Genomic DNA, 20,409 nt, shown 5'->3' with positions numbered 1-20,409 from the left:
GCACAATGTTGTTAAGTAAAACACTATAAAATGAATAGTATAATAGCTATAGTGACCACAGAACCACAACTCCCAAGATGCATTGCTAATATTAAAGCTATAGACTTGCAGATGAACCCTCTCAATGCGCGGCCTATGCTATCATCTATCACACTGTATAATGTAACCATGGTAACCAATATACAGCCATATAAACTCTCTCACTCGCAGGATCAGGCAGAACTATCCAGGAAATCAGTGAAAGTGTAGGAGTATTATTATCAATAAGAACTAATGATTATCAATAGTGACTACTGATAATCAATAACAATTACTGAATGTTTACTGATAATAACTACTAATAATCAATTATAATTACTGATAACCGATAACTACTTAAAGCCGATGATAACTACCGAAAGCTGATAATAACGACTGATAACCAATAATAACTACTGATAATCAATAATCACTACTGATAACCAATAATAACTACTGATAATCAATAATAACTACTGATAATCAATAATCACTACTGATAACCAATAATAACTACTGATTACCAATACTAACTACTGATAACCAATAAGAACTATTGATTACCAATAATCAATACTGATTACCAATAATAACTACTGATAACCACTAATAACTACTGATAACCAATAATCACTACTGATAACCAATAAGAACTACTGATTACCAATAATAACTACTGATAACCAATAATAACTACTGATAATCAATAATCACTACTGATAACCAATAATAACTGCTGATAATCAATAATCACTACTGATTACCAATAATAACGACTGATAATCAATAATCAATACTGATTACCAATAATAACTACTGATAACCACTAATAACTACTGATAACCAATAATCACTACTGATAACTAATAAGAACTACTGATTACCAATAATAACTACTGATAACCAATAATAACTACTGATAATCAATAATCACTACTGATAACCAATAATAACTACTGATAATCAATAATAACTACTGATTACCAATAATAACTACTGATAACCAATAATAACTACTGATTACCAATAATACCTAATGATAATCAATAATAACTACTGATAATCAATCATCACTACTGATTACCAATAATTATTACCGATTACCAATAATAACTACGGAGTACCAATACTACCTAATGATAATCAATAATAACTACTGATTACCAATAATACCTAATGATAATCAATAATAACTACTGATTACCAATAATACCTAATGGTAATCAATAATTACTACTGATTACCAATAATAACTACTGATAACTGTCCTATTTATAGTTAAATCCCTTGTCATAATATTGTAAAAAGCGCTACGGAATCTGTTGGCGCTATATAAATTGCAATAATAATAATAATAATAATAACCAATAATACCTACTGATTACCAATAGTAACTACTGGTAACCAATAATAACTACTGATTACCAATAATAACTACTGATAATCAATAATCACTACTGATTACCAATAATAACTACTGATAACCAATAATACATAATGATAATCAATAATAACTACTGATAACCAAATAATAACTACTGATAATCAATAATAACTACTGATTAGCAACAATTACTACTGATTACCAATAATAACTACTGATTACCAATAATATCTAATGATAATCAATAATAACTACTGATAACCAATAATAACTACTGATAATCAATAATAACAACTGATTACCAATAATAACTACTGGTAATCAATAATCACTACTGATTAGCAATAATTACTACTGATTACCAATAATAACTACTGATTACCAATAATACCTAATGATAATCAATAATAACTACTGATTACCAATAATTACTACTGATAACCAATAATACATACTGATTACCAATAGTAACTACTGGTAACCAATAAAAACTACTGATCACCAATAATAACTGCTGATAACCAATAATTACTACTGATTATCAATAGTAACTACTGATAATGAATAATAATCACTGGACGCACATCACCAATCCCTGCAGAAACAGCCTTAAGTAGAGCTAGAGAAGGTGAAGCCAATGATCATCTGGATATAATCAGCACGGGACAGATAAGGGGGTAACCCTTAGTACAATATAGAAATAAATGATAATATAATTAAATATATGACATATATGTATATAGTGTAAAAGGTTGGTCCAGAGGTAAAAAAATGCCCTGGAGAATTGCCACTAATACAACAGATATAGATATAGTGTAGGAAGCCAATAAGGGTGAAGCGAAGTGAAGCACTATCCTCTTGCAAAAGATACAATTGATCTAATGTCCATCACAACATAGTATCTCATTAAGAGAAGAGAGGATAGTGAAACATAGGATATAGAATTGCAAAAGAACATAAGTGGTGAGTAACCACTGTGTTATGCTGTCTCAGCAATACACATAAACTTGGCTTGGTCTCAAATATAATGCGGGACCAGTTAAATGTTACCCCAACATAAACACCAGAAGTTAATATCACGGCAGAATCAATAAAGCTGGTAGAATCAGGATGATATAATAAGTGAAATAAACTGCCTATGTTTCCTAACAAACTGCCTAGTGATACAATGTATCAGTAGTGAATAGGTTCTGAGGAGGAGAAAATCTAGCTGTGCTTTCGAGGGCACCTGTCTAGCGTGAGAAAATGTAGCTAGCTAACTGCATTGGTCTGAAATCCCCTGTAATGTTAGGTGAGGGTATTCAGGCTGACTGTGCCTTCGAGGGCACCTATCTGTAGGTCAGTATCTAACTACCTGTCTGCCTCAAAAAAGAGAACGTGCTGTCCAAAAAAATGACCCTAATCACCGGTTTCCTGTTAGTTTAAGTGAGGTGCAGCAGATCCCTAATGCTCCATTTGTCAGTGGTGGGAATGGTCAGTATGATGAAATGAGCCCCGATGTGCATTTCGCTGGTCTGCGGCTCTTCAGGCGAAACGTGCATACCGGCGAAACGCACGTCGGGGCTCATTTCTCACGCAAGATTCTGCCAAGGAGCTTGTTCATGCTCTGGTAATGTCTCGCATGGACTACTGTAACTTTCTCGTAGTTGGTCTCCCCAAAAGCTGAACTGCCCCGTTACAATCGGCAAAGAATGCCCCCGCCAGGCTGATCTTCCTCACCCGTCACTCCTCCCATACATCACCCCTTCTGTCAATCCTTACATTGTCTTCCTGTATCACATAGGTGTCAATTCAAAATACTAAACCTTACCTATAAAGCTCTAACCAACTCTAGCCCCTCTTACATTTCTTCCCGTATCCATAGATATGCCCCTTCTCGGTTTTTCTGCTCTGCCGGTGACCTTCTCCTGTCCGCTGCTCGCACCCTTACTGCTAACTCGCGCTTGCAGGACTTCTCGCGGGCAACAGCCTGTCAACCCCATCAGACTCTCCCCTAGTCTTCAATTATTTAAGAAGTCCCTCAAAACACATCTGGTCGGAAATGCTTATGGACTCCCAGAGTAACTTATCTATACTTATCCAAATCTTGCGCTCTCCTAAAAGAGCCACACTCCACTCTAACCTCAAGCTCTGATACTTTCCCACCTTGTTTGGTGGCTGTCATACTTACTTTCCTGTTGTGTATTTGTACCCCACCTCTTCTAAACTGTAAGCTCATTTGAGCAAGGCCCTCGTCTACCTATTGTTCTTGTGTCAATGTGTAATTGTCTCATTTATTGTAAATTCTTCCCCCTTTCATAAATATGTAAAGCGCTGCGGAATTAGTTGGCACTATATAAATACCAATAATAATAATAATAATTACTGTTAAACAACTCTCTTCTTCAGTTATTATTTTCTCTTACTGTCTGCTAACTTTGACTTTTATAACTCCCCCCATTCATTTCTCCCCATATTTTCTCACTCTTTCCCCCACGATTACAGAACCCTGATATATATATAGAAGGCACATGCCTGAAATTGTGGGAGGGATTTATACCCCTATATAAGCCTAACAAACCCCCACTTACCTGTCTTCGTCGATCCGGAAGTTCCTGCTTTCATTCCGCATCGCAGACCTCTGACGTCATTCGTCCGCGACGCGCACTACACTGCCCGCCGGTTCCTGGCTGTCCCACGCGCACTTAGCAATCTTCGATTCGCAAAACGTAAGTCTTTTTCAGCCCATTCATCGTCTCACTCATTTTGTCTCAAGCCCCTTACAAGTCACTGTTCGGAATCGTTATGCTCCGGTCCTATTGCCCGGTTTTCACCGCGATTGTTTTCGTTCATATCGCATGCCTTTTTTCAGCCTGCGGGCTTCACGTGCTCACGCCGCTTCAGCTGTTTTCTCCCCTAATTTTGTTAAGGGGGCCGTACGTATTAATGGGGCAATATATATGTGTGTTTTTGAACGGTTCTTTCACCACATCCTATGGCATTTATAACTGAATGCGGTTTTCTGTTAACCGTGTTCAGTAACTGTTTCTCGTACACAAATAAGTAATTGATCAGTAATTAGTCACTGAAATGCAGGGTGAGGCGGATTTCAAATGCTCCACTCATTGCTTAATGCAAAACTGGGTTTTTTTCTTTTTTTTTTTTTTTTTTTTTTTTCTTTTCTTTTGGATCAACAGCAAAAAACAGGTGTGAGGAAGGCTGAACTTGATGGACGCAAGTCTCTTTTCAGCTATCTAACTATGTAACTATGTAATGCTAATAATTGCAACTTTACATCATTAATTCCTATAAGGACCTGTGATTGTCTGCATCCTCAGCAATTGGTTCCTTAGTATCTTAGTATCAGCTGGAGTTTTGCCCTGACACTCAAAGGGTTAACGATCCTGTTGGAGTATTCAGTGACACATTAAAGTGTTAATGATATCACTGTGCAATCCATTGTGTGAATCACTGAGTGCAGGCTGTTAATACATGGACTGAAAGAGAGCAAAGCACTGAAAGCCATTGTGTGAAGCTGGAGGAGCTGCACATTAGGGGGTTAATTCGTTGTACAGAGCTCTCATAGATTGCAAGCTCATTCGAGCAGGGCCATCTATATACTGTATGTCTAATATTCCCAATCTATATTTCCTTTTGACTAGCCTTTTGAACTTTAATTTGTTAAGTGGCCCTGCCCTACGTTTTCCGTCCGCTTCACTCATTACCTGTGTGGATCAGTCAACTCACTTGTCTACGTAATATTAAAAAAAAAAAAAAAAGGGGGGGGCTTATAAACTGAAATTTGCTTTTTTTTTTTTCTCCCTATTTTTTATATTTTCTAACGTCACCTGGGTCCATTCTCTGCAATTTGGGGCATCCGCAGTACAAAGCCAACGGAGTGTCTGTAACTCTTTGGGTCATCTTGGCTACTACCTGTCGCTAATTCTTTCGTTCAGGTAAGGATAGTGGTTTTCTACACGCATACGTTCAGTCCCGTGGCTACTTTCTCCACCCAGTTTAGTCGTGGCTGGTTTCAGGGTTTTAGGAGCCCAATAGCTGTAGTTTTCTCCCGGCTTCTTCGCCTTAGGCTAGTGGTCCCGCGAGGCCATCACCCATCCTCAATTCGGAGGTACTACGCCCCTCGGGCCAACTCATAGTTAGCCGCCTCGCATTGTGGCATAGAGAGGGCCTCACCTGTCACCCCCAGTCTGTCTTATGATTACACTTCACCGAGAGGCCAACACCCCGCCACTGCGCTCAGTGGCCACGGAATCCCCTCGCGCCAACTCATAGATAGAGCCTCTCGAGCCGCTTGGCACTTAGTAGGGCCTCACCTCTCACCAACCTAGTTTAATTGCTTCGCCACGACGGCACTAGCTAGCCAACCAGCCCATGCAAAAAGTATACTTAAAAAAAAAAAAATATATATATATATATATATATATATATATATAAAAAAATAAAATAAATTAATTAATTTAATAAAGTTTTTTTTTCTCTCTCTTTCCTCTAACGCTACGTTTTCTCTCATGCCCATAGCATGTCCGCCGCTCCAGCGCAAGACGATGAGCTGTCAATTGCAAGCACCCCGTCCAGGTCTAGCATCCAGCCAGGAGAGCCTGGTACCTCATCCAGCTACAGATCCTGGACCATTTCGAAGATCACGGCCGAGCTGAACAGAAGGAACATTCCCTTCCCGGCTACTGCCAGGAAAGCAGAACTCTTCCGTTTACTTAATCCCCAAAATGCGGAGGTTTTGCCAGGCCCTAGTTCTGACGGTACTATCCAGAGTAGTCTAGCAGAACTACGAGGCATGATGACCTCTTTGGTGGCTTCGGTAGCCAACATAAACGACAGGTTAGATACTCTGGAAGCCACTGGTCAGTCCAACGCTACAGAAGTCCAAGTTCCACTGGTACAACCAGTGCCCGGCTCCGGAGGTAACCCCACTACTATTCCCGCCAAAAAATCTAACATAATTAATCCGGTGCATTTAATCCCTCAGAACCTCAAACGGGACATACTAGAAGGGAAAGATGTTAATTTAGCTTCCCTCCTCATGGCTTCACAGGATATTATCGAGAATAGGTCTTACACCTTCAAAGATATCTCCATAGTGATGAAAGCTAGAGACCCTAGGCTCAACAAAAAACTCAATATTCCCGAGTTCGTGTTAGCCTTTGGGTTATATAGGGACGTAATTTGCTCTTCTTTCCCACACCGTAGGGAAGAGCTGGACTTATACTTGCACAAACTGGTGGACCTTGCCTTCAAGTACGGTGGTTATGCGTTTTACGACTACCATAAGTCTTTCTCAGCCAGATCAGCCGCATCACTGGCACAGTTCAACACTCCCACTGATTGGAGTCAGTTGGACACCGAATTGTTTTGTAGGCATTTCGCCGGGCTTAGGACACCAGCATGTGCAATATGCGCTTCGGCTTCTCACACATCCAGTTTTTGTCCCAGTACCGCAGTAGCTCCGTCTACTAGTTTCGCTAACTCGGACTACTCTAGTCAAAGGGATATTAAAGACAAATTAGGCAGACCTATAGTGTTTCTCGGGAAAGTGCAAGTATGTAATAACTTTAATGACGGGGGTGTAGTTATAGCGCCTGTAGATTGCTCCACGTTTGTTCTATCTGTTTCAGGGCTCACGCTAAAACAATGTGCCCGAACAAACTGTTTCCAAAAAAAGGCAATTACACCAATAAACGTACCTAATTTGCAACGTTACCTGACTACACATCCTTTTTCACACTTGGCGGACTTTTCTCCGGTTTTACCAAAGGCTTTCACACAGGTTTTGTAGCACTCCCTTCAGGCACACTAGAATGCCCCAACCTGCATTTAGCGATGTCCGACCCAGCCACTCTTAAGGATCTCCTCGATAAAGAGGTGGAAAGCGGTTTCATGATAGGTCCTTTTACCACCCCTCCTTTCACGTCCTGGAGAACGAGTCCTTTAGGTATAGCCACGGGTAAATTTAACGGCAAAAAGAGGTTAATAATTGACTTCTCAGCACCGCACTCTTCCACCTCCCCATGTTTAAATTCCCTTATTCCATCAGAAGAATTCTCTCTTCATTACGCTAGGATAGACGATGCCATTCAGGCCGTCATCAACCTCGGTAAGGCGGCCTGGTTAAGCAAGACGGACATCTCGAATGCTTTTAAATTGCTACCTATTAAGCAATCGCTCTGGTACCTACACGGAGTTAAGTGGCAAGACGAATACTATTTTGCAACCAGGCTGACCTTTGGCTCCAAAAGTAGCCCAAAACTTTTCGACATGTTCGCAGAGACCCTGAATTGGCTATTACTCAACGAGTGCAGGTGCCCAGTAGTAATCCACTACCTCGACGATTTTCTGTATGTCGAACCTCACTACTGCACACCACTCAGCCTGCAGAAGGCGCTCTCCTTATTTAAGGAACTAGGTGTACCGGTGGCCTCTAATAAGACAGAAGGTCCTAAAACCGAAATCACCTTCTTGGGTATCACGATCAATTCGGTAACCATGCAAGCCAGCCTCCCTCAAGTCAAAGTAGATAGGATTCTAGATTGCATTCACACCTGCACCAACCTCGGGTCGTGCACCAGGAAAGAGTTGCAGTCTCTCTTGGGCTCTCTTAACTTTGCCATGAGTATTATCCCGCAAGGCAGATCTTTCATCTCCAGGTTGCTCTCGCTACTCCACGGCCTCCCTGACGATGACACTAAGGTCAATTTAGACCGTTCAGCAAGGGCTGACCTAGCGATGTGGGAACTGTTCTTATCGTCGTGGAACGGCAGGTCGTTATTCATTCCTCCCATCTCCGACGATTCTCCAGTTATTTGGACAGACGCTGCTGCTTCAGTTGGGTATGCAGCAATATTTGGGGACGAATGGGTATATGATAGTTGGCCAACTGAGACTAGTTCACTAGATAACTTCGACAAAACCTCAGCGTTGTTCGAAATCTTTCCCATAGTGGCAGCAGCACACATTTGGGGCGAGGTCTGGAGGGGTAAAGCGGTTAGGTGTTATTCGGATAACTTAGCAGCCTGCAATATAATTAACAAAGGCCGATCTCAGTCCCTGTCTATAATGAACTTGGTGAGAAAGCTCACTTGGTTGGCAGCAAAATTGCAGTTTTTCATTTGTTGTATGCATGTTCCAGGTATGTTCAACAACGCAGCTGACGCTTTGTCACGTTTCAATTTGCAGGAATTTTTCCGACTTCACCCTTCAGCGAACAGACAACCCAAAACTCCCCCACAGTTCAGAGATCTAGTCATGCTTTAAATCAATTATTGGCCCACAGTAGAATTCTAGCTCAGGCCGGGTTATCCGCTAACACAAAAAAGGGTGTTCGATATGTTTAATAACTTTGTACGCAACTTTAACATAATAAATCGATTTTCTATTGAAACTATGGTGGCATTTTCAACTTTTTGCCACATCTCATTGAAACTCGCATACAATACCATCAAACTATACTTAACAGGCATACAACACTTTATGCTTACTCTCTATCCAGACAAGACCCCTTTCTTGTCCACATACCCAATTAAAAACATTCTTAAGGGTATCCAGAGACTGGATAACCATAAAACCCTTGTAAGACTCCCAATAGATAGTAACATCTTCGAAAGAATCTCTAAGCTGTTAGATAAAAATCCTTTTGAAAATTCTACTAATCTGATAATTAAATCCGCAGCTTACTTGGCCTTCTTCGGGTTCCTACGGCCCAAGGAGTTTTCAGTAGAAAAGATAACTGACACAGACACTTGCCTTAAACAGAGAAACTTGAACAAAATAAATGATCATTATATATTAGCAATTCCCCGTACAAAAACGAATCAAACAGGCCCCCCTGTGGAGGTTAAGTATTTCCCCACGGGTTCTAAGTTTTGCCCAGTTCAGGTGCTGGATAAATTGTTAAGTCAGCAGACTAGGAATCCAGAACTGCCGCTTTTGTCTCTACGAGGAAAACCACTCACTACAAAACACTTTATGCTATACATACGTTCATTACTACTTAGACTTGGCCTCAATCCTAATTCCTTCTCAGGACATTCTTTTCGGATCGGAGCAGCCACCACGGCTTCAAGTAGCCATGTCCCGTCACATATAATTAAAAGAATGGGACGCTGGAAATCCGCTGTGTATAACCGGTACATTCCAAACCCAGAGGAAGAGATCAGACTCGCTTTCCACAGAATGACTAAATAATGTTATCATTGTGATGTTAATAAAGACATAATCGTTACATACTTTTTGGCCTCTTTTTTGCAGGCCTAGCCTCTCGTCGGTTTCGGCACACCTCAACCGACTATTATTTGTTAAAACTAAACCTATTGGGAACGTATGCCCCTTTTCATAATCCCGTACACAAATAGAAGGCATATGCCTGAAATTGTGGGAGGGATTTAAAGCCCTATATAAGCCTAACAAACCCCCACTTACCTGTCTTCGTCAATCCGGAAGTTCCCCTCCCACCACACCCTCTTATCAGCTCACTACAACCAGGCGGGCCCTCTTTTTTGCAGGCCTAGCCTCTCATCGGTTTCGGCACACCTCAACCGACTATTATTTGTTAAAACTAAACCTATTGGGAACGTACGCCTCTTTTCATAATCCCGTACACAAATATATTTTATTTCAGCCACGTCTAATACCCTGTGTGCGTCTCCTAAAATAACAGCAACCAATTATAACTAGTTTGTTCTGTCTATCTGTCGTTGGAATATTATATACAGATATGGTGTCTGGCAATCTATAGACAATAGAAATTTAAAGCACAATATATTGTAAAATAACAATGTTGTAGATGCGTGGCGTTAAAGTAATAAATTGGTTCTGTCACTTTATAGGTTTTGCTTTTAAACTATGTTTCAATAAATATTTGTCCCTCTATCTCTCCTAGTTTTTGTTTTTTTTCCTTCGTATTTAGTTATACAGAAGAAAAAGCGGGCACTATTTTTTCTCGGAGGGAGCGTGATCTTTGGCAATATGTGACATCAGGCGGAACACAATCAAAGTTCCATTTCAGCTGCTAAACTAATTTACCCACAATCCATCAGTCAAACGTGTCCCATAAAATGGCAAAGAAGAGAATTCCTATAGAGAGGAGAATATAATGGAGATGCCCAGATATTCAGATCCAGCACAAGGCAGAAAAAATAATAAAAATAATAAATATAATAAATGTAATAAAAGCAAGTGACAAAGAAGGGAATGCCATCATTGAGATATAAAGTGGGTGAGGATTAAAAACTGAAATAAATAAAAACCATGACAGTGCCACTTTAACCGGCGGCCAGGTAAATAGCGAAAAAAGGGCTGGTTACAGAATAGACATGCTAATCAATCCTATCATTATTAATCCACTAATTAACCCACCAAATCGTCATCCTAGAACTCAGTCACAAATCAATAATGCAAAGACACGTTCAACTTCACTGACGCAATATCTACATAAACAACTAATGGCAGTCAATGAAGTGAGAAATCTTCCCCTGAGTCCCCCGTGCCTTTTTACCTGTCCCAATGCAGAGTGTGGTGAGCACCACGATGATCTTAATGGTATCCATGATCGCTTCGAAGGAACAAGTGGTACCATGCAGTCAGGCTGCTCCGTATTTAAGGGATTCTGTGTTTGGGAAGTCTGGTTTCTATGAAGACGGCTGATTAGTGTTATTAGAAGGAACATATTGAATTTCAACACGTTCTCTATTCTAAACACACATTGCTGAAAAGATTGACAAGCTCTGCTATTGGCACCGAGGCGTGGCTGCTAGGCAGCTATAATTGTTGTAGAAGCTGTCCACCGCACTTCAGGTGAAATTCTCAAACCACCTTGTTAACCTATGGCCTGGGCCTTTTTTCTTCAGGGAGAACAAATATTTTCTCCTGTCACAGTCACGTTGTGTGCACTTGATACATCACAGGCTTCCAGTAACAAAAACACCAGCAATAAACACAAAACGTCCAGTAACAAAAACTACAATAAACACAAAACGTCCAGTAACAAAAACTACAATAAACAACTCGCCTTCAAACAAAGCCACGCTCCGAGCACCTTGACCACCATAGCTAATGTCCTAGAACATGCAAAATTACTTTTATTATTAGATATTTATTAATCTGCTAATAGGGAAATAAAAAGGAAATGTGCTTATAAAATAAAAATAAAAATAAAAAACATTCAATAGAGAAAATAGAAAAAATCAAAAACATTATTGACAGGCAGTGGAGAAAGCGATTTGACATCCACCATGGTAGGCGCTAGTCTGCTAGGGGCACCACAAATCTATATTTCTATATAAATTTTTAGATACATTTTATAGACATTTTTAAGGAACTAATCCCTTCCTCTGGGATGTATTAACCTGTAATGAAATCACAGTCCTGGGTGGGGTGTCCCGCCTGCTGTAACCGTAGGTGACAGTAAAGGTTTTAAGAAAATATTAACAAACCATATTATACGGTAATAAAATAATACAAAACAAAAGAAAAACACAAATGGCAACACAATCACCTAGAAAAAGCCAGTGCAAAGAGTTTTCACCATCACAACCTAAAAATAAATAATGGAGGAGTGGATTGGGGCTGTCACTGCACCTAATGAAAGGATGGGTTATCTTTGCTCACTCATTTATAATTACCATTTAATTGCATGTTAAATCCTATGAAATGTCATTAAGGCAAGTACAGAGTGTGCGCTGCAATTAAATTATTATTATTGGCATTTATAGCGCCAACTCATTCCGCAGCGCATCACAGTATTATAAAGGGGGGATTTTAGCAATAAATGAGGCAATTGCAAAATGTCACAGGAACAGGAACTATAATTTGACACGCCTCTACAGCAATGACATTCCATCTACATTAGGGGTGAACCATAGGTAGATCCCCACAACTGCCGCACACTTTCAAATCTTCCCCGGGCCTAAAGTCCTTTAAGACTGTGGTTCCCAACCCAGTCCTCAAGTAACCATTAACAGTCCAGGATTTAGGGATTACCCTGTTGTGTCTGAGGTGTTTTTAGAAAGAAAAAAAACACTTGCGACACAACTGGGTAATCCCTAAATTGTGTACTGGTAGGGGGTACTTGAGGACTGGGTTGGGAACCCCTTGTTTAAGAGATCCCTTTCTCCATTTCTCAAAACAGAATGCACCTGTCATGGTTGATTATGTATTTCCTACCTGTTCTAAGTTACATTTTGTATATATTGTGTATTCATATTGCTTTTGTATTTTACTTGAAACTAGAGAAATCTCAATGTATCTTTCCTGGTAAAATATTTTATAAATGAATAAATAAATAATGTTTTAAAACTACAGCTTTCATGAGGCGTTGTCATTCTAAAGACATGCTAAAACCTTGCAAAGCATCAAAGGAGTTGTAGTTTTACAACATATGGAGATCTACCTTTTGGGCACCCCTTATCGACATCATACAGGACCTCTGCCTCATAAACCATAACTAACCCATTGTCTCATGGGCCATAACTAACACTCTGCCTCATAGGCCACAACTGACCTTCTGCCTTTATGGACCACAACTGGCCCTCTGCCTCGTGGCCATAACTGACGCTCTGCCTCATGGGCCATAACTGACGCTCTGCCTCATGGGCCATAACTGACGCTCTGCCTCGTGGGCCATAACTGGATATCGCTGGCCTAGTAGCTGTCTGTTAGTAAGGCTGCCTTGTCATTGTGGTGGCATCAGCCACAGATGGTACAGTTAGAGCACAATGCCAGCAGAATTTAAAGTGTAGAAAACATGCCATTTATAGTGGAATTTGCTTCATTGTAATGCCTGCAGCCAGTGTGTTTGGATTGTGCAATTGCAATGGTGGCAGTTCCGCAGCTACAGATCGGGAATGTGGGGCCCAGGACCGCTGGGCACATGACAACCATCATGATGGCGATCCAGGCTGTCACTAGGACTTCCTGGGTTCGGTCCTGCAAAGATTGACTCAAAGTATCTCTATCAGAAGATGCTGATTGGTGCAGCATGGTGATATGTTGAGCATGCACACAGCCCGCCCAATACTTCCTTAGGGGGAAGCTTTGAATTGGTTGAAATTGTCAGTATTGATAATCTGAGCCGAGCAGGTGAAGCAGCAGAACCCAGCGCACCAGGAGAAATAAGGTAAGTTTAACTCTTTCTGTAACGCTCACAGGGAACCCATAACTTGTATTTCTAATGCTATAGTTTTCCTTTAGATCACAATGTTTCCAGATTTATTGATAAATTCACGTACAAAGTGATGTTTTATGTTACAATTTGTTTAATGAAGTTTCACATGTTTGGTTACAGTTTATGAACCATTTAACATTCACAGAGAATTCTTCAGCAGGGCTAAGATTAGTCCGGCGGTCACAGCCAGGATGGTGACTCCAGATTTAATGCTGGTGGCGCCACTTGTGTTGCACAGGTCAGTGTTGCAGCAAGAAACAGAACCGGAGACCAAGGAGGAGGACCCAGCACTCACAGCCGTACAGCCCGCCGCACACGTCTTAGTGATTGAAGCAAATGATACACCACCTGCAGTACAGAGAGAAAGACATTTTATTGGCAATTACTTACTACAAGACTGACAAAGGAACGTGCTGTGATGAGGGAACGTGCTGTCATGAGGGAACGTGCTGTAATAAGGAAACGTGCTGTAATAAGGGAACGTGCTGTAATAAGGGAATGTGCTGTGATGAGGGAACGTGCTGTAATAAGGGAACGTGCTGTGATGAGGGAGCGTGCTGTGATAAGGGAAAGTGCTGTAATGAGGGAACGTGCTGTGATGAGGGAACGTGCTGTAATAAGGGAACGTGCTGTAATAAGGGAACGTGCTGTAATAAGGGAACGTGCTGTCATGAGGGAACGTGCTGTGATGAGGGAACGTGCTGTGATGAGGGAACGTGCTGTAATAAGGGAACGTGCTGTGATGAGGGAACGTGCTGTGATGAGGGAACGTGCTGTGATAAGGGAACGTGCTGTGATGAGGGAACATGCTGTAATAAGGGAACGTGCTGTGATAAGGGAACGTGCTGTGATGAGGGAGCGTGCTGTGATAAGGGAACGTGCTGTAATAAGGGAACGTGCTGTGATGAGGGAACGTGCTGTAATAAGGGAACGTGCTGTGATAAGGGAACGTGCTGTAATAAGGGAACATGCTGTGATGAGGGAACATGCTGTAATAAGGGAACGTGCTGTGATAAGGGAACATGCTGTGATGAGGGAGCGTGCTGTGATAAGGGAACCTGCTGTGATGAGGGAACGTGCTGTAATAAGGGAACGTGCTGTGATAAGGGAACGTGCTGTAATGAGGGAACGTGCTGTGATGAGGGAACGTGCTGTAATAAGGGAACGTGCTGTAATAAGGGAATGTGCTCTGATGAGGGAACGTGCTGCGATGGGGAAACGTTCTGTAATAAGGGAACATGCTGTGATGAGGGAACCTGAAGGGATGTGGGAACGTGCTGTAATAAGGGAACGTGCTATGATGAGGGAACGTGCTGTGATGAGGGAACGTGCTGTGATGAGGGAACGTGCTGTGATGAGGGAACGTGCTGTGATGGGGGAACGTGCTGTGATGAGGGAACGTGAAGGGATGAGGGAACGTGCTGTGATGAGGGAACGTGAAGGGATGAGGGAACGTGCTGTGATGAGGGAACGTGCTGTGATGAGGGAACGTGCTGTAATAAGGGAACGTGCTGTGATGAGGGAGCGTGCTGTGATAAGGGAACGTGCTGTAATAAGGGAACGTGCTGTGATGAGGGAACGTGCTGTGATGAGGGAACGTGCTGTGATGAGGGAACGTGCTGTGATAAGGGAACGTGCTGTAATAAGGGAACGTGCTGTAATAAGGGAACATGCTGTGATAAGGGAACGTGCTGTGATAAGGGAACGTGCTGTAATAAGGGAACATGCTGTGATAAGGGGACGTGCTGTAATAAGGGAACGTGCTGTGATAAGGGAACGTGCTGTAATAAGGGAACATGCTGTGATGAGGGAACATGCTGTAATAAGGGAACGTGCTGTGATAAGGGAACGTGCTGTGATGAGGGAACATGCTGTAATAAGGGAACATGCTGTAATAAGGGAACGTGCTGTAATAAGGGAACGTGCTGTGATAAGGGAACGTGCTGTGATGAGGGAGCGTGCTGTGATGAGGGAACGTGCTGTAATAAGGGAACGTGCTGTGATGAGGGAACGTGCTGTGATGAGGGAATGTGCTGTAATAAGGGAACGTGCTGTAATAAGGGAATGTGCTCTGATGAGGGAACGTGCTGCGATGGGGAAACGTTCTGTAATAAGGGAACATGCTGTGATGAGGGAACGTGAAGGGATGTGGGAACATGCTGTAATAAGGGAACGTGCTGTGATGAGGGAACATGCTGTGATGAGGGAACGTGCTGTGATGGGGGAACGTGCTGTGATGAGGGAACGTGAAGGGATGAGGGAACGTGCTGTGATGAGGGAACGTGAAGGGATGAGGGAACGTGCTGTGATGAGGGAACGTGCTGTGATGAGGGAACGTGCTGTAATAAGGGAACGTGCTGTGATGAGGGAGCGTGCTGTGATAAGGGAACGTGCTGTAATAAGGGAACGTGCTGTGATGAGGGAACGTGCTGTGATGAGGGAACATGCTGTAATAAGGGAACGTGCTGTGATAAGGGAACGTGCTGTGATGAGGGAATGTGCTGTAATAAGGGAACATGCTGTGATAAGGGAACGTGCTGTGATAAGGGAACGTGCTGTAATAAGGGAACATGCTGTGATAAGGGGACGTGCTGTAATAAGGGAACGTGCTGTGATAAGGGAACGTGCTGTAATAAGGGAACATGCTGTGATGAGGGAACATGCTGTAATAAGGGAACGTGCTGTGATAAGGGAACGTGCTGTGATGAGGGAACATGCTGTAATAAGGGAACATGCTGTAATAAGGGAACATGCTGTAATAAGGGAACATGCTGTGATGAGGGAACATGCTGTAATAAGGGAACGTGCTGTGATGAGGGAACGTGCTGTGATGAGGGAACGTGCTGTGATGGGGGAACGTGCTGTGATGAGGGAACGTGAAGGGATGAGGGAACGTGCTGTGATGAGGGAACGTGAAGGGATGAGGGAACGTGCTGTGATGAGGGAACGTGCTGTGATGAGGGAACGTGCTGTAATAAGGGAATGTGCTGTGATGAGGGAGCGTGCTGTGATAAGGGAACGTGCTGTAATAAGGGAACGTGCTGTGATGAGGGAACGTGCTGTGATGAGGGAACGTGCTGTGATAAGGGAACGTGCTGTAATAAGGGAACGTGCTGTAATAAGGGAACGTGCTGTGATAAGGGAACGTGCTGTGATAAGGGAACGTGCTGTGATGAGGGAACGTGCTGTAATAAGGGAACATGCTGTGATAAGGGAACGTGCTGTGATAAGGGAACGTGCTGTAATAAGGGAACATGCTGTGATAAGGGGACGTGCTGTAATAAGGGAACGTGCTGTGATAAGGGAACGTGCTGTAATAAGGGAACATGCTGTAATAAGGAAACGTGCTGTGATAAGGGAACGTGCTGTGATGAGGGAACATGCTGTAATAAGGGAACATGCTGTAATAAGGGAACGTGCTGTAATAAGGGAACGTGCTGTGATAAGGGAACGTGCTGTGATGAGGGAGCGTGCTGTGATGAGGGAACGTGCTGTAATAAGGGAACGTGCTGTGATGAGGGAACGTGCTGTGATGAGGGAATGTGCTGTAATAAGGGAACGTGCTGTAATAAGGGAATGTGCTCTGATGAGGGAACGTGCTGCGATGGGGAAACGTTCTGTAATAAGGGAACATGCTGTGATGAGGGAACGTGAAGGGATGTGGGAACATGCTGTAATAAGGGAACGTGCTGTGATGAGGGAACATGCTGTGATGAGGGAACGTGCTGTGATGGGGGAACGTGCTGTGATGAGGGAACGTGAAGGGATGAGGGAACGTGCTGTGATGAGGGAACGTGAAGGGATGAGGGAACGTGCTGTGATGAGGGAACGTGCTGTGATGAGGGAACGTGCTGTAATAAGGGAACGTGCTGTGATGAGGGAGCGTGCTGTGATAAGGGAACGTGCTGTAATAAGGGAACGTGCTGTGATGAGGGAACGTGCTGTGATGAGGGAACATGCTGTAATAAGGGAACGTGCTGTGATAAGGGAACGTGCTGTGATGAGGGAATGTGCTGTAATAAGGAAACATGCTGTGATAAGGGAACGTGCTGTGATAAGGGAACGTGCTGTAATAAGGGAACATGCTGTGATAAGGGGACGTGCTGTAATAAGGGAACGTGCTGTTATAAGGGAACGTGCTGTAATAAGGGAACATGCTGTGATGAGGGAACATGCTGTAATAAGGGAACGTGCTGTGATAAGGGAACGTGCTGTGATGAGGGAACATGCTGTAATAAGGGAACATGCTGTAATAAGGGAACATGCTGTAATAAGGGAACATGCTGTGATGAGGGAACATGCTGTAATAAGGGAACGTGCTGTGATGAGGGAACGTGCTGTGATGAGGGAACGTGCTGTGATGGGGGAACGTGCTGTGATGAGGGAACGTGAAGGGATGAGGGAACGTGCTGTGATGAGGGAACGTGAAGGGATGAGGGAACGTGCTGTGATGAGGGAACGTGCTGTGATGAGGGAACGTGCTGTAATAAGGGAACGTGCTGTGATGAGGGAGCGTGCTGTGATAAGGGAACGTGCTGTAATAAGGGAACGTGCTGTGATGAGGGAACGTGCTGTGATGAGGGAACGTGCTGTGATGAGGGAACGTGCTGTGATAAGGGAACGTGCTGTAATAAGGGAACGTGCTGTAATAAGGGAACGTGCTGTGATAAGGGAACGTGCTGTGATGAGGGAACGTGCTGTAATAAGGGAACATGCTGCGATAAGGTAACGTGCTGTGATAAGGGAACGTGCTGTAATAAGGGAACATGCTGTGATAAGGGGACGTGCTGTAATAAGGGAACGTGCTGTGATAAGGGAACGTGCTGTAATAAGGGAACATGCTGTGATGAGGGAACATGCTGTAATAAGGGAACGTGCTGTGATAAGGGAACGTGCTGTGATGAGGGAACATGCTGTAATAAGGGAACATGCTGTAATAAGGGAACGTGCTGTAATAAGGGAACGTGCTGTGATAAGGGAACGTGCTGTGATGAGGGAGCGTGCTGTGATGAGGGAACGTGCTGTAATAAGGGAACGTGCTGTGATGAGGGAACGTGCTGTGATGAGGGAATGTGCTGTAATAAGGGAACGTGCTGTAATAAGGGAATGTGCTCTGATGAGGGAACGTGCTGCGATGGGGAAACGTTCTGTAATAAGGGAACATGCTGTGATGAGGGAACGTGAAGGGATGTGGGAACATGCTGTAATAAGGGAACGTGCTGTGATGAGGGAACATGCTGTGATGAGGGAACGTGCTGTGATGGGGGAACGTGCTGTGATGAGGGAACGTGAAGGGATGAGGGAACGTGCTGTGATGAGGGAACGTGAAGGGATGAGGGAACGTGCTGTGATGAGGGAACGTGCTGTGATGAGGGAACGTGCTGTAATAAGGGAACGTGCTGTGATGAGGGAGCGTGCTGTGATAAGGGAACGTGCTGTAATAAGGGAACGTGCTGTGATGAGGGAATGTGCTGTGATGAGGGAACATGCTGTAATAAGGGAACGTGCTGTGATAAGGGAACGTGCTGTGATGAGGGAATGTGCTGTAATAAGGGAACATGCTGTGATAAGGGAACGTGCTGTGATAAGGGAACGTGCTGTAATAAGGGAACATGCTGTGATAAGGGGACGTGCTGTAATAAGGGAACGTGCTGTGATAAGGGAACGTGCTGTAATAAGGGAACATGCTGTGATGAGGGAACATGCTGTAATAAGGGAACGTGCTGTGATAAGGGAACGTGCTGTGATGAGGGAACATGCTGTAATAAGGGAACATGCTGTAATAAGGGAACATGCTGTAATAAGGGAACATGCTGTGATGAGGGAACATGCTGTAATAAGGGAACGTGCTGTGATAAGGGAGCGTGCTGTGATGAGGGAGCGTGCTGTGATGAGGGAACGTGCTGTAATAAGGGAACGTGCTGTGATGAGGGAACGTGCTGTGATGAGGGAATGTGCTGTAATAAGGGAACGTGCTGTAATAAGGGAATGTGCTCTGATGAGGGAACGTGCTGCGATGGGGAAACGTTCTGTAATAAGGGAACATGCTGTGATGAGGGAACGTGAAGGGATGAGGGAACGTGCTGTGATGAGGGAACGTGAAGGGATGAGGGAACGTGCTGTGATGAGGGAACGTGCTGTGATGAGGGAACGTGCTGTAATAAGGGAACGTGCTGTGATGAGGGAGCGTGCTGTTATAAGGGAACGTGCTGTAATAAGGGAACGTGCTGTGATGAGGGAACGTGCTGTAATAAGGGAACGTGCTGTGATAAGGGAACGTGCTGTAATAAGGGAACATGCTGTGATGAGGGAACATGCTGTAATAAGGGAACGTGCTGTGATAAGGGAACGTGCTGTGATGAGGGAGCGTGCTGTGATAAGGGAACGTGCTGTGATAAGGGAACGTGCTGTAATGAGGGAACGTGCTGTGATGAGGGAAAGTGCTGTAATAAGGGAACGTGCTGTAATATATTGAATGTGCTCTGTTGAGGGAACGTGCTGCGATGGGGAAACGTTCTGTAATAAGGGAACATGCTGTGATGAGGGAACGTGAAGGGATGTGGGAACGTGCTGTAATAAGGGAACGTGCTGTGATGAGGGAACGTGCTGTGATGAGGGAACGTGCTGTGATGAGGAAACGTGAAGGGATGAGGGAACGTGAAGGGATGAGGGAACGTGCTGTGATGAGGGAACGTGCTGTGATGAGGGAACGTGCTGTAATAAGGGAACGTGCTGTGATGGGGGAACGTGCTGTGATGAGGGAACGTGCTCTGATGAGGGAACGTGCTGCGATGGGGAAACGTTCTGTAATAAGGGAACATGCTGTGATGAGGGA

At 43.4% G+C, this 20,409-nt stretch overlaps 1 protein-coding gene across 1 annotated transcript in view; it reads right to left on the bottom strand.

The window, feature by feature from the left end:
- LOC134609295 (ly6/PLAUR domain-containing protein 2-like) overlaps nucleotides 1–11,103 on the bottom strand; it is a 45,481-nt gene extending 34,378 nt beyond the window's left edge. The window contains exon 1 of the mRNA XM_063452973.1: nucleotides 10,908–11,103. Within this exon, the coding sequence (XP_063309043.1) occupies nucleotides 10,908–10,959 (52 nt within the window). The 5' untranslated portion in view covers nucleotides 10,960–11,103. The remainder of the gene's footprint in view (nucleotides 1–10,907) is intronic.
- Between the last annotated feature and the right edge of the window lie 9,306 nt (nucleotides 11,104–20,409).

Source organism: Pelobates fuscus, chromosome 4 (genome assembly GCF_036172605.1).
Source record: "Pelobates fuscus isolate aPelFus1 chromosome 4, aPelFus1.pri, whole genome shotgun sequence".
NCBI classification, from domain to species: domain Eukaryota; kingdom Metazoa; phylum Chordata; class Amphibia; order Anura; family Pelobatidae; genus Pelobates; species Pelobates fuscus.
The sequence above is the reverse complement of the archived record's forward strand: the minus strand, read 5'-3'. Positions and strand labels throughout refer to the sequence as shown.